The sequence below is a fragment of the Antennarius striatus genome, chromosome 12 (assembly GCF_040054535.1).
Source record: "Antennarius striatus isolate MH-2024 chromosome 12, ASM4005453v1, whole genome shotgun sequence".
NCBI classification, from domain to species: Eukaryota; Metazoa; Chordata; class Actinopteri; order Lophiiformes; family Antennariidae; genus Antennarius; species Antennarius striatus.
This window is the reverse complement of record NC_090787.1, coordinates 4,797,115-4,812,522: the sequence shown is the minus strand read 5'-3', so window position 1 is coordinate 4,812,522 and position 15,408 is coordinate 4,797,115. Positions and strand designations below refer to the sequence as shown.

General features: G+C 44.9%; 3 protein-coding genes across 5 annotated transcripts; all 3 read right to left on the bottom strand.

Annotated features, from left to right (window-relative positions):
* Positions 1 to 296: 296 nt before the first annotated feature.
* On the bottom strand, positions 297 to 7,871 carry il10rb (interleukin 10 receptor, beta). The gene is made up of 8 exons (XM_068329267.1): positions 7,694 to 7,871; positions 4,693 to 4,810; positions 3,967 to 4,157; positions 3,542 to 3,702; positions 2,889 to 3,042; positions 2,641 to 2,798; positions 2,251 to 2,420; positions 297 to 2,161 (listed from the first exon to the last, which is right to left on the bottom strand). The coding sequence occupies exons 1-8, from the start codon at positions 7,746 to 7,748 to the stop codon at positions 1,933 to 1,935; spliced, it is 1,236 nt and encodes a 411-aa protein (XP_068185368.1). The 5' UTR covers positions 7,749 to 7,871; the 3' UTR covers positions 297 to 1,932.
* A 208-nt stretch (positions 7,872 to 8,079) lies between these two features.
* LOC137604984 (interleukin-10 receptor subunit beta-like) lies at positions 8,080 to 11,764 on the bottom strand. The gene is made up of 7 exons (XM_068329272.1): positions 11,502 to 11,764; positions 11,219 to 11,351; positions 10,543 to 10,700; positions 10,284 to 10,438; positions 10,060 to 10,207; positions 9,844 to 9,989; positions 8,080 to 9,146 (listed from the first exon to the last, which is right to left on the bottom strand). The coding sequence occupies exons 1-7, from the start codon at positions 11,557 to 11,559 to the stop codon at positions 8,946 to 8,948; spliced, it is 999 nt and encodes a 332-aa protein (XP_068185373.1). The 5' UTR covers positions 11,560 to 11,764; the 3' UTR covers positions 8,080 to 8,945.
* Positions 11,765 to 12,006: 242 nt separating this feature from the next.
* On the bottom strand, positions 12,007 to 15,324 carry LOC137604983 (interferon alpha/beta receptor 2-like). Of its 3 annotated transcripts, none has more exons than XM_068329269.1 (7): positions 15,209 to 15,296; positions 14,628 to 14,788; positions 14,098 to 14,270; positions 13,877 to 14,028; positions 12,855 to 13,017; positions 12,662 to 12,783; positions 12,007 to 12,581 (listed from the first exon to the last, which is right to left on the bottom strand). In XM_068329269.1, exons 1-7 carry the CDS (start codon positions 15,257 to 15,259, stop codon positions 12,399 to 12,401), a joined length of 1,005 nt encoding a protein of 334 aa, XP_068185370.1. In that variant the 5' UTR covers positions 15,260 to 15,296; the 3' UTR covers positions 12,007 to 12,398. The 3 variants fall into 3 exon arrangements, with proteins under 3 accessions (XP_068185370.1, XP_068185369.1, XP_068185371.1); XM_068329268.1 differs by having other exon boundaries at positions 12,012 to 12,581; positions 14,098 to 14,273; XM_068329270.1 differs by having other exon boundaries at positions 12,016 to 12,581; positions 14,098 to 14,273; positions 14,628 to 14,760; positions 15,209 to 15,324.
* Between the last annotated feature and the right edge of the window lie 84 nt (positions 15,325 to 15,408).

Here is a 15,408-nt window from a genome sequence, read left to right as displayed (position 1 = left end):
TTAACCAGGAAATACAAATTTGAGTAATAATTTTCATTACAATTTCCATAATAAATTTAAAAAATAAAATAAATAAAACCAGACGCTCTATGCTAACTTACCTGTCTGAAGAAGGTCCCCAAACTTTACTCACCCCTGTGATCAGGACTGAATTACAACAAATATCCTTCAGGATGAGCAGATCATGACTGAATTAGAACTAACACACATCCCAAGAATTTCCACTTTCCTTCATGAGTCTTTCTGTATCCCTTTAAAATGTTTGAAGGATGAATAAGACACAAAACGAGTCAGCACAAGATGGTACAAGATGTGGTTTATTAAACTTCTACAATTGTCCATTAAAACACATGCAGGTTCACCAGCTGGTGACGTGAGAGCAGACACAACACCGACATCGCCACAGCTTCATACACTTTCGACGCACCTGACGACACATGGCGACACAAACACGTTTAAGCAATGCAGGAACTTCTGCAATGAGAAACAACCCAAATACCTCCATTTACTGGCAACCAAGTCAAAAGAAGATGGTTGGGGGCTTTTTAAAAAAAAAACTTTTTAAAATGAACAACTGAAGATTTCCTCCTTTTTTGTGTTTTTTAATACAACACGTCGCCTACACATCACAGCACCATGAACGTGTGAGAATAGATGATTAGTATTTGTGGTTATAAAGCAGATGGAAGCTGTTTAATAGAATACATGAACTGAGAGAACAGCATGTATTCACAGAAGGGGTTTCAGTGCTTCTTTAAGTGGACATTGATTAACGAATCGATAACCTAGGCGATGGTAGGAGCAGAAAACGCTGAGGCAGCATTTAAAGAAGCTGTAAGTACAAACAGAAAGAAAATATTTGACACAAACAAAATGTGACAAAAGAATTTAAAAAATGACAAGATTCTATAAGAATCATAAATGGAAGAGCAAAATCAATCCTAGTTTCCTTCAGATACAAAAACATCATTCCAAAAACATAAAACATGATTTTTGTTTTTGCTGGACATAAATATAAGTAAAAACTACCCAGTTTAAAATCCTTCATTTCAAACAGATCTTTCATGAAAACATCGGAGACAACGTTCCTGGTGGTCTCGGTCCGACGGACAGCGACCGGCACTGCCTAAGGCGTCCGATGGAAAGAGTCATCCAGCAAATGTTTGAGGAAATCACTTTAAGATAGGTGGGCTCCTTTTCATTTTTATAGATTGGAATTCAGTAATATTTCTTTAAATCAATGTTTTCATTTAAAAGTGTAAAATAAAAAAACATATTTTTGTCTGAATGATTTGAAAATTAAGTCCACCACAAGGTTTTCACTTTGTCACAAATTTACAATCTGTCAAATTAAAAGTTTCATCTCAAAATTGAGCCAATTATTTGAATAATTTAAAAATTTTCAAATAATATTTAGATGTTTTTAATATTTTATATGGTTTTACATCATGTTTTAATTCTCTGATGTATTTTGACTACTTTTCGTCATCTTTGTGCAACAATGAAAAAACTTAGTTACACTCAGACCTATTCAAAACTTCCTGTTTGTTTGCTTTTAAGTCTTAATGCTAACTAATTAGCATCCAAACGCTAGCTGTGTTAATGCAGCGTGACGATGGAGTGGCTCGGCTGAATGCTGATGCAGATGATGATGAAGCTGAAGCCTCGGTCGTTCTGCTGGAGGGACGGTGACGGGAATGTAAAGCACGTTTGATCCATTTTGGCATCCAAATTCAGTTCAGTACCGTTAAAACCAGATGAGGCGGCGTTAGCGCCGCCGCAGCGGATCAGGTCCTGGTGTGCGTCCGTCAGTCGTCGTCCTGCGTTTGTTTCACAGTGACGGCAGGAGAAAAGGCACGCTGCACATTTTCTACAAAATCTCCAGATCGTCTTCGCCTCACGCTCGTGTGACAGACGTGGTTCACCCTCCCTTCAAACGCTCACGTCTACGATGCCCTCATCTGGGATCACTGGGTGGGCCTTGAGCCCCGGGGTCATGTCCTGCAGGGTCAGCTGGTCGGGGTAAAAGGTGCTCTGCCAGGAAGTCTCCGCCTCCACGGAGGAAAGGTCGACGCCCGGCTGCTGCTGACCGAAGACGCTGCCGTTGGAATAAACGCCAGAGTCTCTGCTGCTGCTGCTGTCCTGACGGCTGTGTCTACCACTGGGGGGCGAGAGGGGAGGTATTATTATTATTATTTTATTCCATATGTCGCTACTCTGGAGTGATGAAACATCAGAGAACTTCCCCACCTGCTGTCTGGTGCCTGGCCTGATGGAGGCGCCACCAGCGCCTCCAGTGGAGGGTTGTGGATCTGCAGGACGGCCTCCGGGCTGAGGGTCACCTTATCACACAGCAGCTCCGACTCAGAGTCCGGGTGAAGGAGACGCGGGATGTCAGAGCCAGGAGAGTCACAAAAATACTGGGGGGGGAGAGAGAAGAGCAGAGAACATGAACCCCTCCTGCATGAAAACAGTGGATCTGTGGTGGGGGGTGTGTGAGCGCCAGCTGTTTCGTGAGACGCCACCAGATGGCGATCTCAACCAGTCCTGAAAAATTCTGACGACATTAAAGGCATCTTCAGCGTGTGGCTGACGTGTGTGAGCAATAAAAGAGACGTGAAGACGAGTGTGCTTCCTCACCTTCCTGAAATGCGGGGGCAGCTGGCTGGGGGGGTAGAATGTGGCTTTGACCATCCTGTAGACCCGGTAGAACCCATAGATGGCGGGCATCGCGATGACGAAGCAGCCGATCAGCGAGGCCAAGAAGTACAAGAAGATCTGCCACCAGGGGATGACACCTGTTCGTGTGTGAACATATATATGTTACCGTGGAAACCAACTGGGACCGCGCCGATCGCACTACCGCGTCTGTAAACACACTCCGTTACCTTCGGTCTGCATGCACAGCAGCGGCGAGAAGCTGCTGCTCTTCTTGTAGAAGTCGGCGCGGGACTGGACCCTCACGCAGTACCACGTCCAGCCCTTCAGGCGCGGCAGCGTCACCAAGTTGCTGCTGCTGTTCAACGACTCAACTCCCGAGGCCTGATGGGGGAAAAAAACACACGACACTCAATCATGAATCCGATGCGTCCCAGACGTCATTCGCGTCGAACTAAAAACACACCGGAACTCATTTACATTCAAGTTCTTCAGAAACATAACGGAGTCTGATTTATTGACATCAGGTTGAGGACTGTGTTGTTGTTGTCTTTGTGTAAATAAGGTCACATGACCGTCATGTCTGCTTCCTCTCTAGTGACTTTCAGGACGTTTACTTTTACATGTGAAACTACACCACAAACAGGAAATGCCTCAACTCTGCACGTCTGAAGCCACACAGCAGGTGTTCTGCTCACAGGACCTTACCAGGTGTGTTCAGGGACCTGACGCGGTTCAGGACACCACAAATCTGTTTGCCACGGCGGGTTCCGAGAGCTAACTTATGGCTTTCACTCACAGCTGAATGACAGGAATCAGAGGATGCTTTGTGCTAGCTGAAACGTGTTAGCTATCTCAGCTAATCCAGGGGTGGTTTCCCTACCGGCGCGCCCGCAGGGCCCTCCCTGTAGACGATGTGGTAGTAAAGCCCTGAAAGCTTCTCCTTCATGGAGACATTGTTGTTGGTCAGCGGGTCGGAGATGATCACGTCCAGGACGCTCCCGGCGGCAGAAAGCTCCACTTTACTGGGAGGACCCACGTCAGCTAGAAGGGGGAGAGAGAGAGAAGGTAAGGCCCGGGGATGGAGGGACGAGTCTAATGACAGATTCACAAATGAAAGCACGAGTTTGGAGCTTTGAGCCGTGAAGAAATCCACCGGAGACGAGGTGTTGACTGCGATTCTACTCTGTGGTTTTGAAGATGTTGCTGCTGAGCTGCACCTCCGGGCCGCTCGGTTCCTGCGGTCTGTGGTTGCAGGGTGGAGGAGAAAAAACAGCCTCATCTTCACCTTCGTCTCGCAGCTCTCACCGTGTTCGTCGGGGCAGAACACAGTCTTCACCCAGTCCGAGTGGCGCCCGTCCAGGTCGGCTCGCACGCGGATCACGAAGATGCCCAGGTACAGCAGGTTGGAATGAGTGAGGTCACATGACCTACGCATTGAGTTCTGACACACCACAGACCACTTCGGTTTCTTCGTCCTGTTCTGCAGCTTGTGCTCCCTGGTGGGACGAGAACAGAAAACAAACTCCACTTAAACATCCTGGATGGTTGCTCCGGCACGGCCAAATTCAGGCGTATCCAATAATAATAACGTGTTCACCTTCTTTATGATTTGAACTTGAAAACACAATCCCTACTTGAATCAAACTATTCTTACTGATAACCGTAAAAAAAACTTCAATTTGAAAAAACAAAATATCCGTGTTGTTTCCCAGTTGGGACGCGTCACTCTCTGTTCCTCTCGTCTCGTAGCAACATGCTACCAGGAAACACAAAAAAATCAACAGAAGCCAAATTCAAGATGGAGAGATCTATGATTTATGACTGAATCTTACTTCACCCATTCCAAAGACAATTACAGACACACACAATGGTATGCTGATCTGAGACCTGGGAGACAATCTGTATCAACACACAGATTCTAGCCTGACATAAAAACCCCATTGGAAACACGACCTCCTTCAGTTCTGAGTTTAAACATGCCGTTGCTCCTCTTCCGCGTGTGTGTCGTCTGAACGTGTGATCCACACTCACGCAATATATTGTGTGGTGAAGGTGGCAGCAGGATCCTGGTTCCAGTCCCAGCTCAGGGTGTAGTTTGTGTTCAACGTCACCAGGTGGACATTCTGCGGGGGGGTCAGCTCTGCTCCCTCTGAAACACAAAAAAAACCGCCATGTTGAAATTTTCCAGCAGATTTTAGTGATGACAGACGAGAAGCCATTATTATTGTTGGCCTGATAGAACATTTAACCCTGTCAATCAATCCGTCATTGATCGGTTATGGATTAGATAGATATACTTTATTTATCCCAAACTGGGAAATTTAAAATTATGTACGATTATGTACGATGAAGAAAAGCAGAGGTTTGGACTAACAGGCGAATCTTTCATTCAACTGTGCGCCGACTGTTTCTGTCGCCTCGGTATTGACGGAGGATCTTTCCAACTGTAACCGTTTGAACTTCACTCCCATGAGCCCGACAGAAGTCTGACAAAACAAGTGTGGAGCTCACAAACCGGGTTTCATGGGCCGGGCAGTGAAAACAGTCCACTTTCAACAAACACCCTATTTAAAGGCTGTCAGATCCGCAGCTGCAGGAAGAACACGACACGCAGTCACAGACAAACCTCACCACAAGAACCGAGAAACTGGATGTGAGATGGTGAATTCTGACCCTGTGGCAAGTTGGAAACGTTTCCTTCACGTTCCACCATTTAAAAAATCATCATAATAATTACTTAAATTATCTGCTCGTTTATAAGGAATACAAATATAACCAGTCTTCTTGAAACGCCAATTTTATGGAATAAAAGTAGAATGTTTGTTGCTATCAATCCTTCAATGTGATCAACAAAAGAAATATATAAAGAATGAAAAAATGTAAAATTCCTCCCATCATTATTTGTAAAGTTAAAAAACCAAGATAACAAAATAAGGAAAATGTTTTTGTTATGTGTGTTACATCTGACGAGACCGAAGGAAGGAGCAGAAGAACTACACCTGCAGCACTCCGAAAGAGGAACAAATCGACAACAACATCACCATGGACTAAATGTGTTTCTCCTGAGAAGGAAACCGTCTGATAGGGAATCAAAAGTAATTGTGAACACCTGTATGAAAATAGATGAAACAAGTTCCTCGTGACTGAGCCACTGCATGAAAACAGGAAGCACAAAATAAAATTGGGCAAATGGACGCTTTCATAAGGATTCAACAGGATGCCGGCTGAAGAAATGATATACTAGGGAAACTATTCCTGTCACTGACTCCATAATTCTTTTCCATTTATTGTGGAATATCTATCTAACAGCAAGTTCGCACCAGCAGAGCAGATTTCACCATACACGTCCTATTCCACCTTAAATAATAACCAAATTGTTCCGTTCTCAGGCTTGATCTAACTCAGAAACAGTTATTCAGGAACTGAAACAAACTCAGAATGAACTGAATGAACAGTTCAGGGTATGGGGTTGTTTTTAACTGTCACGTTATCTTTATTTAATTAGATTATTATTAGTATTCGTTATTACTAGCAGGTGATTATATTCAGCATTTGAAAAAGAGTATGTAATGCATTTATGGTTAGAGCAACTCTAAGAGTTATAGAATGAACTCTTTCCGGATGTGACAAACACGACGTTGTGACACTGAAGGTTCACATCTACACACTCCACACTGTAGTTGTTGTTAGGTCTGAAGGTGAAGCCTAAAGGCTCCTCCATCTCTGATTTACCTTCACATCAAGCTAACAGCACAAAATCTTCTTCAAACTAAACGTGGACTATGAAAGTCTCCTTTTCCCCCTCCAGATAGACTCTACAACGCTTTGTGGCACATCACAAGGACTCACTGAGTAAATAGAAAAGTGAATCCCGACTGCTTTAGGTATGCAAGGTGTGGGTGGAAGGTATGTCACATGATTTGCCAACCATGTCTTATTTAATCACATCACATAGATGCTGAGTCAAATAAGGTTCTCAATAAAGTAAAACATTAAATAAGTCACATGTTTGGACTGCGAAATGACCAGTTCTCTTCTCAAACACCAACAGTTAGACATAAACCTATAGCCTTTCTGGATTAATGTCTGAAAATAACACAACTTCGTTGCAACGCGTGCAACAATATCCAAAACATTTATTCACAAAAAACCCAGAGGATTCAGACAGTTTGTTCAAGGTAACAGATTATTTTAATTGGGGTCCCATCTCTATACTCAGGAAGGGAGTCAGAGATAAGATAACAAGAAATTCAAACATGAACTCCTCCATGAACATTCCTTCATCTCATCCCAGCGACAGAAACTGTTTTCAAATGTCGAGAAAAATAAAAGTGTGACCATCAGTTTAGATGTGAACTGATACCAGCACATGTAATCTAGTACTTTTCCAACTCCTCTTGTTCTTATTTAAGTCAAATTGCATCTACAAATACAAAACTCCCTCTTCGAAACACACTTCACATAGATTCTGCCTCACTTTTTCCTCAATGGTCAGTATATGGTTTAGTCAGATTAAAATTACGATTCTTGATGGTAAAATTACCAGAGATTAAAACTCCATTCTTGATAAATAAAACGAGCTAATTATTAAACACGTATCATAAAAATGATGTAATCTTAATACAGAAGGCGTACTTTCACTTTTGTCATTAGAGCTTTATCGCTATTATAAGACAGCAAAAATGCTAAAATATAGATAGAAATATACCAGGTCGTACAATAACCCAGTTAATCGTATATAAACTAGTCATAACGAAAGCACTTATAATAATAATGGTCAATAAATACTTGCCAGTTAAGCGCGTTAATAATAGATGTATTAACAGAGGTGATTCCAGACAGAAGATGCCATAAATTGAAAGTCAAATAATTTAAGTTACCAGAAATTAAAGTTATTATATTATTGACGCAGCTAACGTAATGTTAGCATCGCGAAGTGGAAGGAAAGCAAACAGCTAGCAAAACATCGACACGGCTAATTTACGATAAACCGAAGATGTTAGCATGCTAGCTAGCTAGCAAAATAACTTACCGGCGTTGTTTTGGAGGAACCAAACAAAAAGAACCGCGATGTTAGCCGTAAACATGTTTGATGTGGATTTATTGTTCGATACCGACAGGTTTTGTCGTTCTCACATCTCAGCGGAGGTTCTCCGGACGCCCTGCTGTGCTGTTCGCTCTCCTGTCTGACGTCACAACGACGGAAGCCTGAGCTCCACTTTCAAAATAAAAGTCCAGTCAAGGCAAAGTTGGAGAGTCACACATGGAATACCATTTCGGGTAAGAGAAAGTAAAGATGCTTCAAGAATTCCATATGAGCTCATTTCTCAAAATGATGACCTAACGTCTCAAAAAGAATAAAGTTGTGTCTCTTGATTCAAATTTTATAAACGTCCATCAACACCTCAGCCCAGGGACTTCTTTTTACATGTCTGATATTTATTGTTGCAGCAAGGACATGGCAAATAGAGTAAAAATGTTTAGCCAGCACAACACACACTTTCATCTAGTTCTTGCTTAAACTACATGACCTACACACTCCAAATTACTATAATTTTTGTGCAAATCAAATTTAATTTTTTTTTCACAATGCTATGGGGAAAAAATCTGCTAAATTAAACTGGTGCTACAGTACATCCTTCAGCCAAATTCTATGGGACAGTTGTTCTACCAAAATAATGCAGACAAACAAACAAATGATCTAACACAGGTTAAAAAAAAACCTCCTGGTTGGAGATACAAATGAAACAACACAAACATACATTAAAATATAAGACTGAATTGTGTGACCACCTGGACCTACATATATATTTTTCAATGACAGTCACTGAATGAAAACAGTAAACAAAATTATCTTGATTATTACTACATATAACCTATTCACTGACAAATGTCAAAATGTACCATTTTTTAATGTAAAAAAAAGTTAATTGTAATTGATCTGTATCAGCATCTGCCTCTTTGTTCTATGCCCACCTCTCATTCCCAGCCTCCCTGAGCTAGGGAACCTTCATGTGGCAGCAATGACGCCATTGAAAATACAAACATGGCTGTCAAATTATGTAGTTTCAGCAGAGTTCTACACAGCAGCTGTCCCAGTTCACTACAGTATGTTTTAAAACTGTGGGAGGCGTCAGCCCTGGGCCTCTATGGTCGTACCAAACAATCACCTCACAGCAGAATAAAATACACCGTCTGTAGGATTTACTGCAATAAAACTCTTAAAATAAGAATAATAATAATCTTAAAGTCATTACAGTCCCTGCAGACTCCACTTGGAGTCGTCACTCCTTTTCTTCTCCATCTCTCTCTTTCACTGTGACGTCAGGCTGCTGGCTGCAGTTGGACTCCGCTGCCTCCAGAGGGCGCCCTTCCTCCACAGGGCTGCTGTCCGTGGTGACACTCACCTGGTGGTAAATCACGTCAGCTGGCTGAGGGTTCCACGTGATGAGGGACCGCGACGTGTCCGGGGGTTCCAGCAGGTACTGGGGAGGGGGGGGGGGCAAGAAGAGGGCATTTAGGATTGTGCTGAGTAAACGTTTATTTTAATCTCCCTACAGTCCATTCCGATTTTGTTTCCTGACCAATGGCCCACCTGTCCAGAGATTTATGGGAATAGGGTCATTTTTTTTGCACGCTAATTTCTTTAATTTTTACTTTTTATGATCATATTCCCTATATTCAAAGTTTTAGGTGTATATTTTAACCACTTCATCTGCTTTGCACAGTTTTAGACAGATATTTGGTTAAAATCATTCTTTTTAGACATTTAATACACAATATGCACTATTACACACAAATATTTCACTGTAATTGTTTTATAAACTCATTTCACCAATCAAAACTACTTGTCCACAAAAATAAGAGAAAAATTTAAAGAATTTAATCTTGAAAATTCACCTTTATTTTTTGGGTCAAAGCTGAGACATAACAATAGTGCTTATAATCTAAATAGTAATTCAACGCCGGGGCCTACAACAACAAAAAACCCTCATTATACTATTAAAGAGATAAAAGACTCCTGAATCCAACCCCAAGGAAATTTCTTGCACAGTAAACTTTTACAATAACCCATTCAGTAGTTTTTCTATGATACAACTGAATCTGAACCGACACGAGTGCAGAAGTAAGAACACACACACCCATGCAGAGACACACACACACACACACACACACACACACCTGCTTTAAGTGCTGTGGCAGCGTGTCTTTCGGACACAGGAAGTGGGTGATGCGTTTCCGGTTCACCACGGCGACAGTCACCAGGGACGCAGCTGCGGCCAGGACGAGGAATGCCACCACCGCCGCCACCCAGGGGGCCCGTTCTCCTGTGGGAACAGCAGCATGTTGGTCACCCCCCCACATCGGATCGCTCTGGTACCCATTAGACTCTCTTACTGTCGCCGGTGGTCTCACACACGGTTCTGCTGGGCACGCTGGGCTTCGGGTTCCTGGTCTTGATCTGGACCTGGAAGCAGTACCTGGTCCAGACCTCCAGGTCGCTGAGGACCAGCCGGTCCTGCTGGGTGTTGCTGATCCGTCTGGCCTGGAGGAAACAGCAGAGGAGTGAGGAAGAGTCTGACTTCCTGTTGTCACACCGGTTGGGGGGGGGGGGGTCCCACCTTGTCCCTCTGGCTGTCCTCCCAGTAGGTGACGTTGTAGGTGACTGACCCGTAAACGTCCCTCAGCGTGGAGACGGAGAACGCCGGGTCCTTGATGCTGACCTCGATGGAAGCCCCGCTGGCGAAGAGGGTGACGTTGGGGGGTCCGATGATGGCTGATGATGATTGAGAGGGAGGGGGAAACAGAAAGGTGAGAAAAAAGGTGAGAAAAACCCCCATTACAACTGATCTCCACTGATGGAATGCCGTCTCCACTCACTGTCCTGGTCCAAGGCCACGGGGTTACTCTCCACCCAGTCGGAGCGCTGCCCCCCCCTCAGGACACGGACTCTGCCGGTGTAGTTCCCAAACTCGCTGTAGAAGACTTTGAGACGAGTGAAGTCACACTGGAGGGAGGAGGTATTCACGCAACCCTCTCTGAGGGGGTGTGTGTGTGTGTAAGAGACAAAACAAGAAAAAAAATGTTATCATTCAGACCTTCTTTTCTTTTGTTCCATCAACTTCAATAAATTCCAATTTAAAATTTCATTTCCTATTTTCATTGTTCAGGGTTCATTCCTTACATTCAGCATCTTATAGTTTATTTAAACATATAAAAATGTGACAATAAACGTGTTTATATTTAATTCTGTTTCAATAACCTTAACCTTAAATCTATCAACTCAAATCTTCTTATTTTCCATTCTATAAATTCTGAATTTTAATCAACTTTAATTGACTCTATTCAAACTTTCCTTCACTTTATTTGAATTAACTCTTCCAATTTTAATTTCTAGTATTAAACTTCCATTGTGTCCCAAGATGCGCTGGCGACATGTCCGGGGTGTACCCCGACACTCGCCTATAGCCAGCTGGGGCAGTAGGTTAAACCGAAGGCTATCTATGGTGGTGATGATGATGATGATGATGATGAAGCCGGGTCGGCGCTGACTCACTTGTGGCCCAGCCGTGTGGTGTAGACCACCATGCTGCTGTTGGGTCCCTCCGGCGGGTCCCACCTCAGCACCAGGTCCATGTTGTAGGAGTTCATTCGGACGTTGGTGGGGCCCCCCAGGGCCACCGATGCACCTGAGTCAAAACGGAACGGGACAAAGAGTCATTGACGCGCAGGCGGAGACGGAACCGAAGGTGACGTTTCATCCAAAACGCGCGACCCGCGTCAGGAGGTTTCCTGTTTAATCCGCCTTTAGGGATTCGAACCAACACACATTTCTTTACCTGCGGATCCGCAGAGGGCGAACAGCGTCAGGATGAAGGCAGGAACACACGCAGACATGTTCCCCACAGCTCCTCTGGGCTCCGCTCCGCGCAGTGGAGTTCACTTTCACTTTGGTTTCCTGGAAACTCAGGGCGGCGGGAGGCGGGGAAACCCGCGATGACGACGATTGTCGTTTCAGAGAAGCGTCCCGGTGCTGCACGGAGCCGGAATGTACCGGGAAAAGAAGATCAGTCGTGCTAGAATGTGGTTTTAATGACTTGTGTTCGGTAATAATAGGTGTGTTTGAGGCGGAGACGTGCGCCGTGCGCAACTGGATGAGGAAGACGAGGAGGAGGATGTTCATCCGTTATTATAGGATCCAGGAAGTACCTGCAAGGGGTTCACCTGCTGGGCAGCACCGTCATCAACAAACAAACAAACAAACAAACAAACAAACAAACAAAAAAAATCCCCATTGTGGGACTAATTTATGGAATTTCCAGGACTACATGAACATAAACGATGAACCTTTGAAACGTTTTAAATGCTTATACATTTTATTAACAAGAAAAAGAGAAATACTTAAAAATGTAAGAATTTTTTTTTCATTTTTATCTTCTTTTTTATTGTGGGGGGGGGTGCAGGTTTTGTTTGGTTCTCTGGTTTTATTTATGCATTTTTATTTTGCTTGACATTCTAATGTGTCGTGTGAAATTAACAAGTGCTTTAATAAAATTAGCTTTAAAAAATGTTTTAATACACTAATGATGTGATGAAAACGTTCTATAGATGGGTAGATAAATTGATACATAGATCATTAATTACACAATGTAAATGTCCTTCTATGGAATAAATGTATTAACATTAGAATAATCACTAATCTATACAGTATTTTATGGTAATTCCCTCCATCTCTCCTAACATCCTATGTGACTGTCTTCCTTCCCCCTCTCAGAGCAGCTCCTCATTGGCTGAACAGGTCTGTGCTCCAACAGGAGGCAGTCAGCTGATCCGTCCTTATGGACCTGGGGGGCTGAGGTCTGACCCGGGCGTCCGGGCGGGGCGGCTCCACCCGTCTGGCCTCGGGGGAGGGAGTCAGACTGGAGACCAGAGAGGACAGACAGGTGGACTGAGTTCAGGTGAAACGACTGATGCTAACGTGCTAACGTGCACCCGTTACCGGGGACGACGACAGGCGCCTGCGCCGCAGCCGGAGGCCCAGACGACACCGGTGGAGGAAGAACCCAAGGAGGAGGAACCCAGAAATGCTGACGGCGCTCAGAACGCCATAGCCCACCAGGTCTGCAACACAGGGGTGTTAGAGCCCAAAGGGGCGACCCCCCCAATGTGTCCCGGGTCCAGCTGAGCCCTACCAGAGGCGGCGGGGGGAGGAGGGCTGGTGAAGGCGCAGTGAGGTCGGCTGGGGAGGGCGTTGGAGTTGAAGAGGGTTTTCACGGCGACGGTCACGCAGTACTCCACACCTGGCTGCAGGTACGAGATCAGGATCTCCTCCTGGAAATGTGGACTGAGTCTGAACTGCAGCGCAAAGCATGATGGGAAAAGAATGACCAAAGAAGAAGAAGTTCAGTCATCCACACATGTTTTGAACTTCAGGTGTTGGTTGCAGGATTGTACAAAAAATTCTGGAGGTATTTCCAGGAATCTTGGAGTTGTGTTGTGGTTTTGTGTCTGTAGGGGGCGCTGTTTCCTGTCTGGGTTCAGGCCCTTTGAGACTCACGTGTAGCTGGCGTGTCGAAGGCCTTACAACACCACAGACGTGAACACACGCTCGTGACAGAAATGGAAAAGGATACAGGCGTTTCCTGGTTGTCAAAACCGAGAAAACTTCCTGCTTTGAAGCGTTTTATGGAACAGGAAGTAGATTTCTGAACCAAATCACCTCCAGTTATCCGATCTAATCTGATCACGACTTGTCAGAAATTAGGCGTGAGGATCGGTTCCTCGAACATGACTCGCGTAAACCACACCGAGGGAAGTTGAGACGTCTGGAGGATAAACACACACACGCGCAACATTCTGATTGGCCCGTTGGGAGATAACAAAGGGCGGACTCTACAGATCATAAACACATGTTTTTGTTGTTGTTTTGTGTTCTAAAAGTCTAAATGCGACACGGTAAGTTATCTCAAATCATCCCAACGCTCAAGGAAAGGGTTCCCCTTGTGAGGAGATATTGCCCACTGATGATTGGTCAGAAAACCAGCTGATCTCCCAACGCTCCTGGTTTCCCAGAAGGCCTTTCTTGCAGCTTGGATCCTTTTTTCAAACAAAAAAACGTGTTTAGAGGTAAGTAATCCCTAAGGATGAAGGGGTTGGATCCATCGCTGCATTGGGTTCTATTACGTTCAATGTTGATGAGCATCCTGTGACGTACCTGAGCTCCATCCCTGGTCCTCTGCACGTGGATCAGGAGCTCCCTGTGGACGTCCTTCAGATTCTCCACAACCACAGACGTCGGCACTCTGAGCTGCAGAACCAGGCAGTTCCCACATCCGGAGACGGACACGTCTGGCGGTCCCAGAATGGCTGTGGGGAGACGGGGTCATCAGAACACACTCATTTGGACGGGTGCATTGGTGGTCGGTGGTTCCTCACTGTCTATCAGCGGCTGGAACAGCCCGGTTAGTGTCCAGTCGGACGTCTGGTTGGGGGCGAAGGCCTGGACCCGGGCTTGGTAGTGACGGAACGGGTTCTTGAAGGCTTGGGTCAGGTTACACGTCTGTCCCACCATCAGGTGTGAGCAGCCAGACACCGGTCTCCATGACTTCCTCCTCCGCAGCGAAAGAAAATGTAATAATTTCAATAATTCTGGATAACAGGAGGAGCTTCCTCCATCAGGATGAACAAATTCTGACTACAGTATTTTCCACACCATAAGGCGCACTGGACTATAAGGCCCACCTTCAATAAATGGCCTATCTTAAAACTTTTTTCATATATAAGGCGTACCGTCGGTTTTTGAGAAAATTGAAGGCTTTTAGGTGCACCTTATAGGGCGGAAAATACTGTAAATTCTAGTGATCTTATGGGTTTTCTGCTCATTTCCCCTCCAATCAGTGTGTTCTGCAGCTCTGTAGGGATGAAGAGCAGCCAGAGTCTGCCCTCTCAGACCACTGTCTGACTACCTGGACCCGAGGATTTCCACGGCGAAGAGGGTCCCGAAGGGTGTGTCGGCACCGGGCGTGAAGCTGAGGGTATGCTCCATGTTGAAGGAGAGGATGGTAACGTTGGCGGGGGCGGGGAGGTAAACACACACCACTACAGATGAGGAAGAGACGTCAGGAACCTAAATATTAATGTTTGTACTCAGAATGACGCAAACGGAAGCAGTTCAGAGGAAATAAAACAGACAGGGGCAAAACTATGGCCCCAGGGCCACATACGGCCCTTAAGCTTTGTAATCCGGCCCTCCAAAAAATTTTAAATTACATATATCATTTTATGTTATAAATGCAGTTGTCAAATAGGTTTTATAATAAGTCTTGCACATTTGCTTTGAAGACCCAAACCTTTTCTAGAACGGTTTTAGCGATAGAACAAACACTCCACCCATTTGCTCCTCTGCTGGCCCTCCACCCACAATGAAAACCTTCCAATTACAATGTCTGACGACTTCTTCCAACATCCAGTTATGTCTGTATCTCGAGATAAATCCACACAACAACATGTAAACAACCCTGAACTGGTCTCGTGGACTCTCCTTTACCCAGATGTAGATGCAGCAGCAGCAGCTCCAGGGACGCCATCCTCCCCCCATGGACTGTCAGGACCCGCCGCTAGCTGTCAAATGATAAGGTTCGTTTTTACGTGTGAGCTGACAGCATATAGGAGGAGTGGGGGTTGGGGTGGGGGCGAGGGGGGTGGGGTTGGGCAACCTATGTTCACGGCTGAGTTTCTATTTCCACT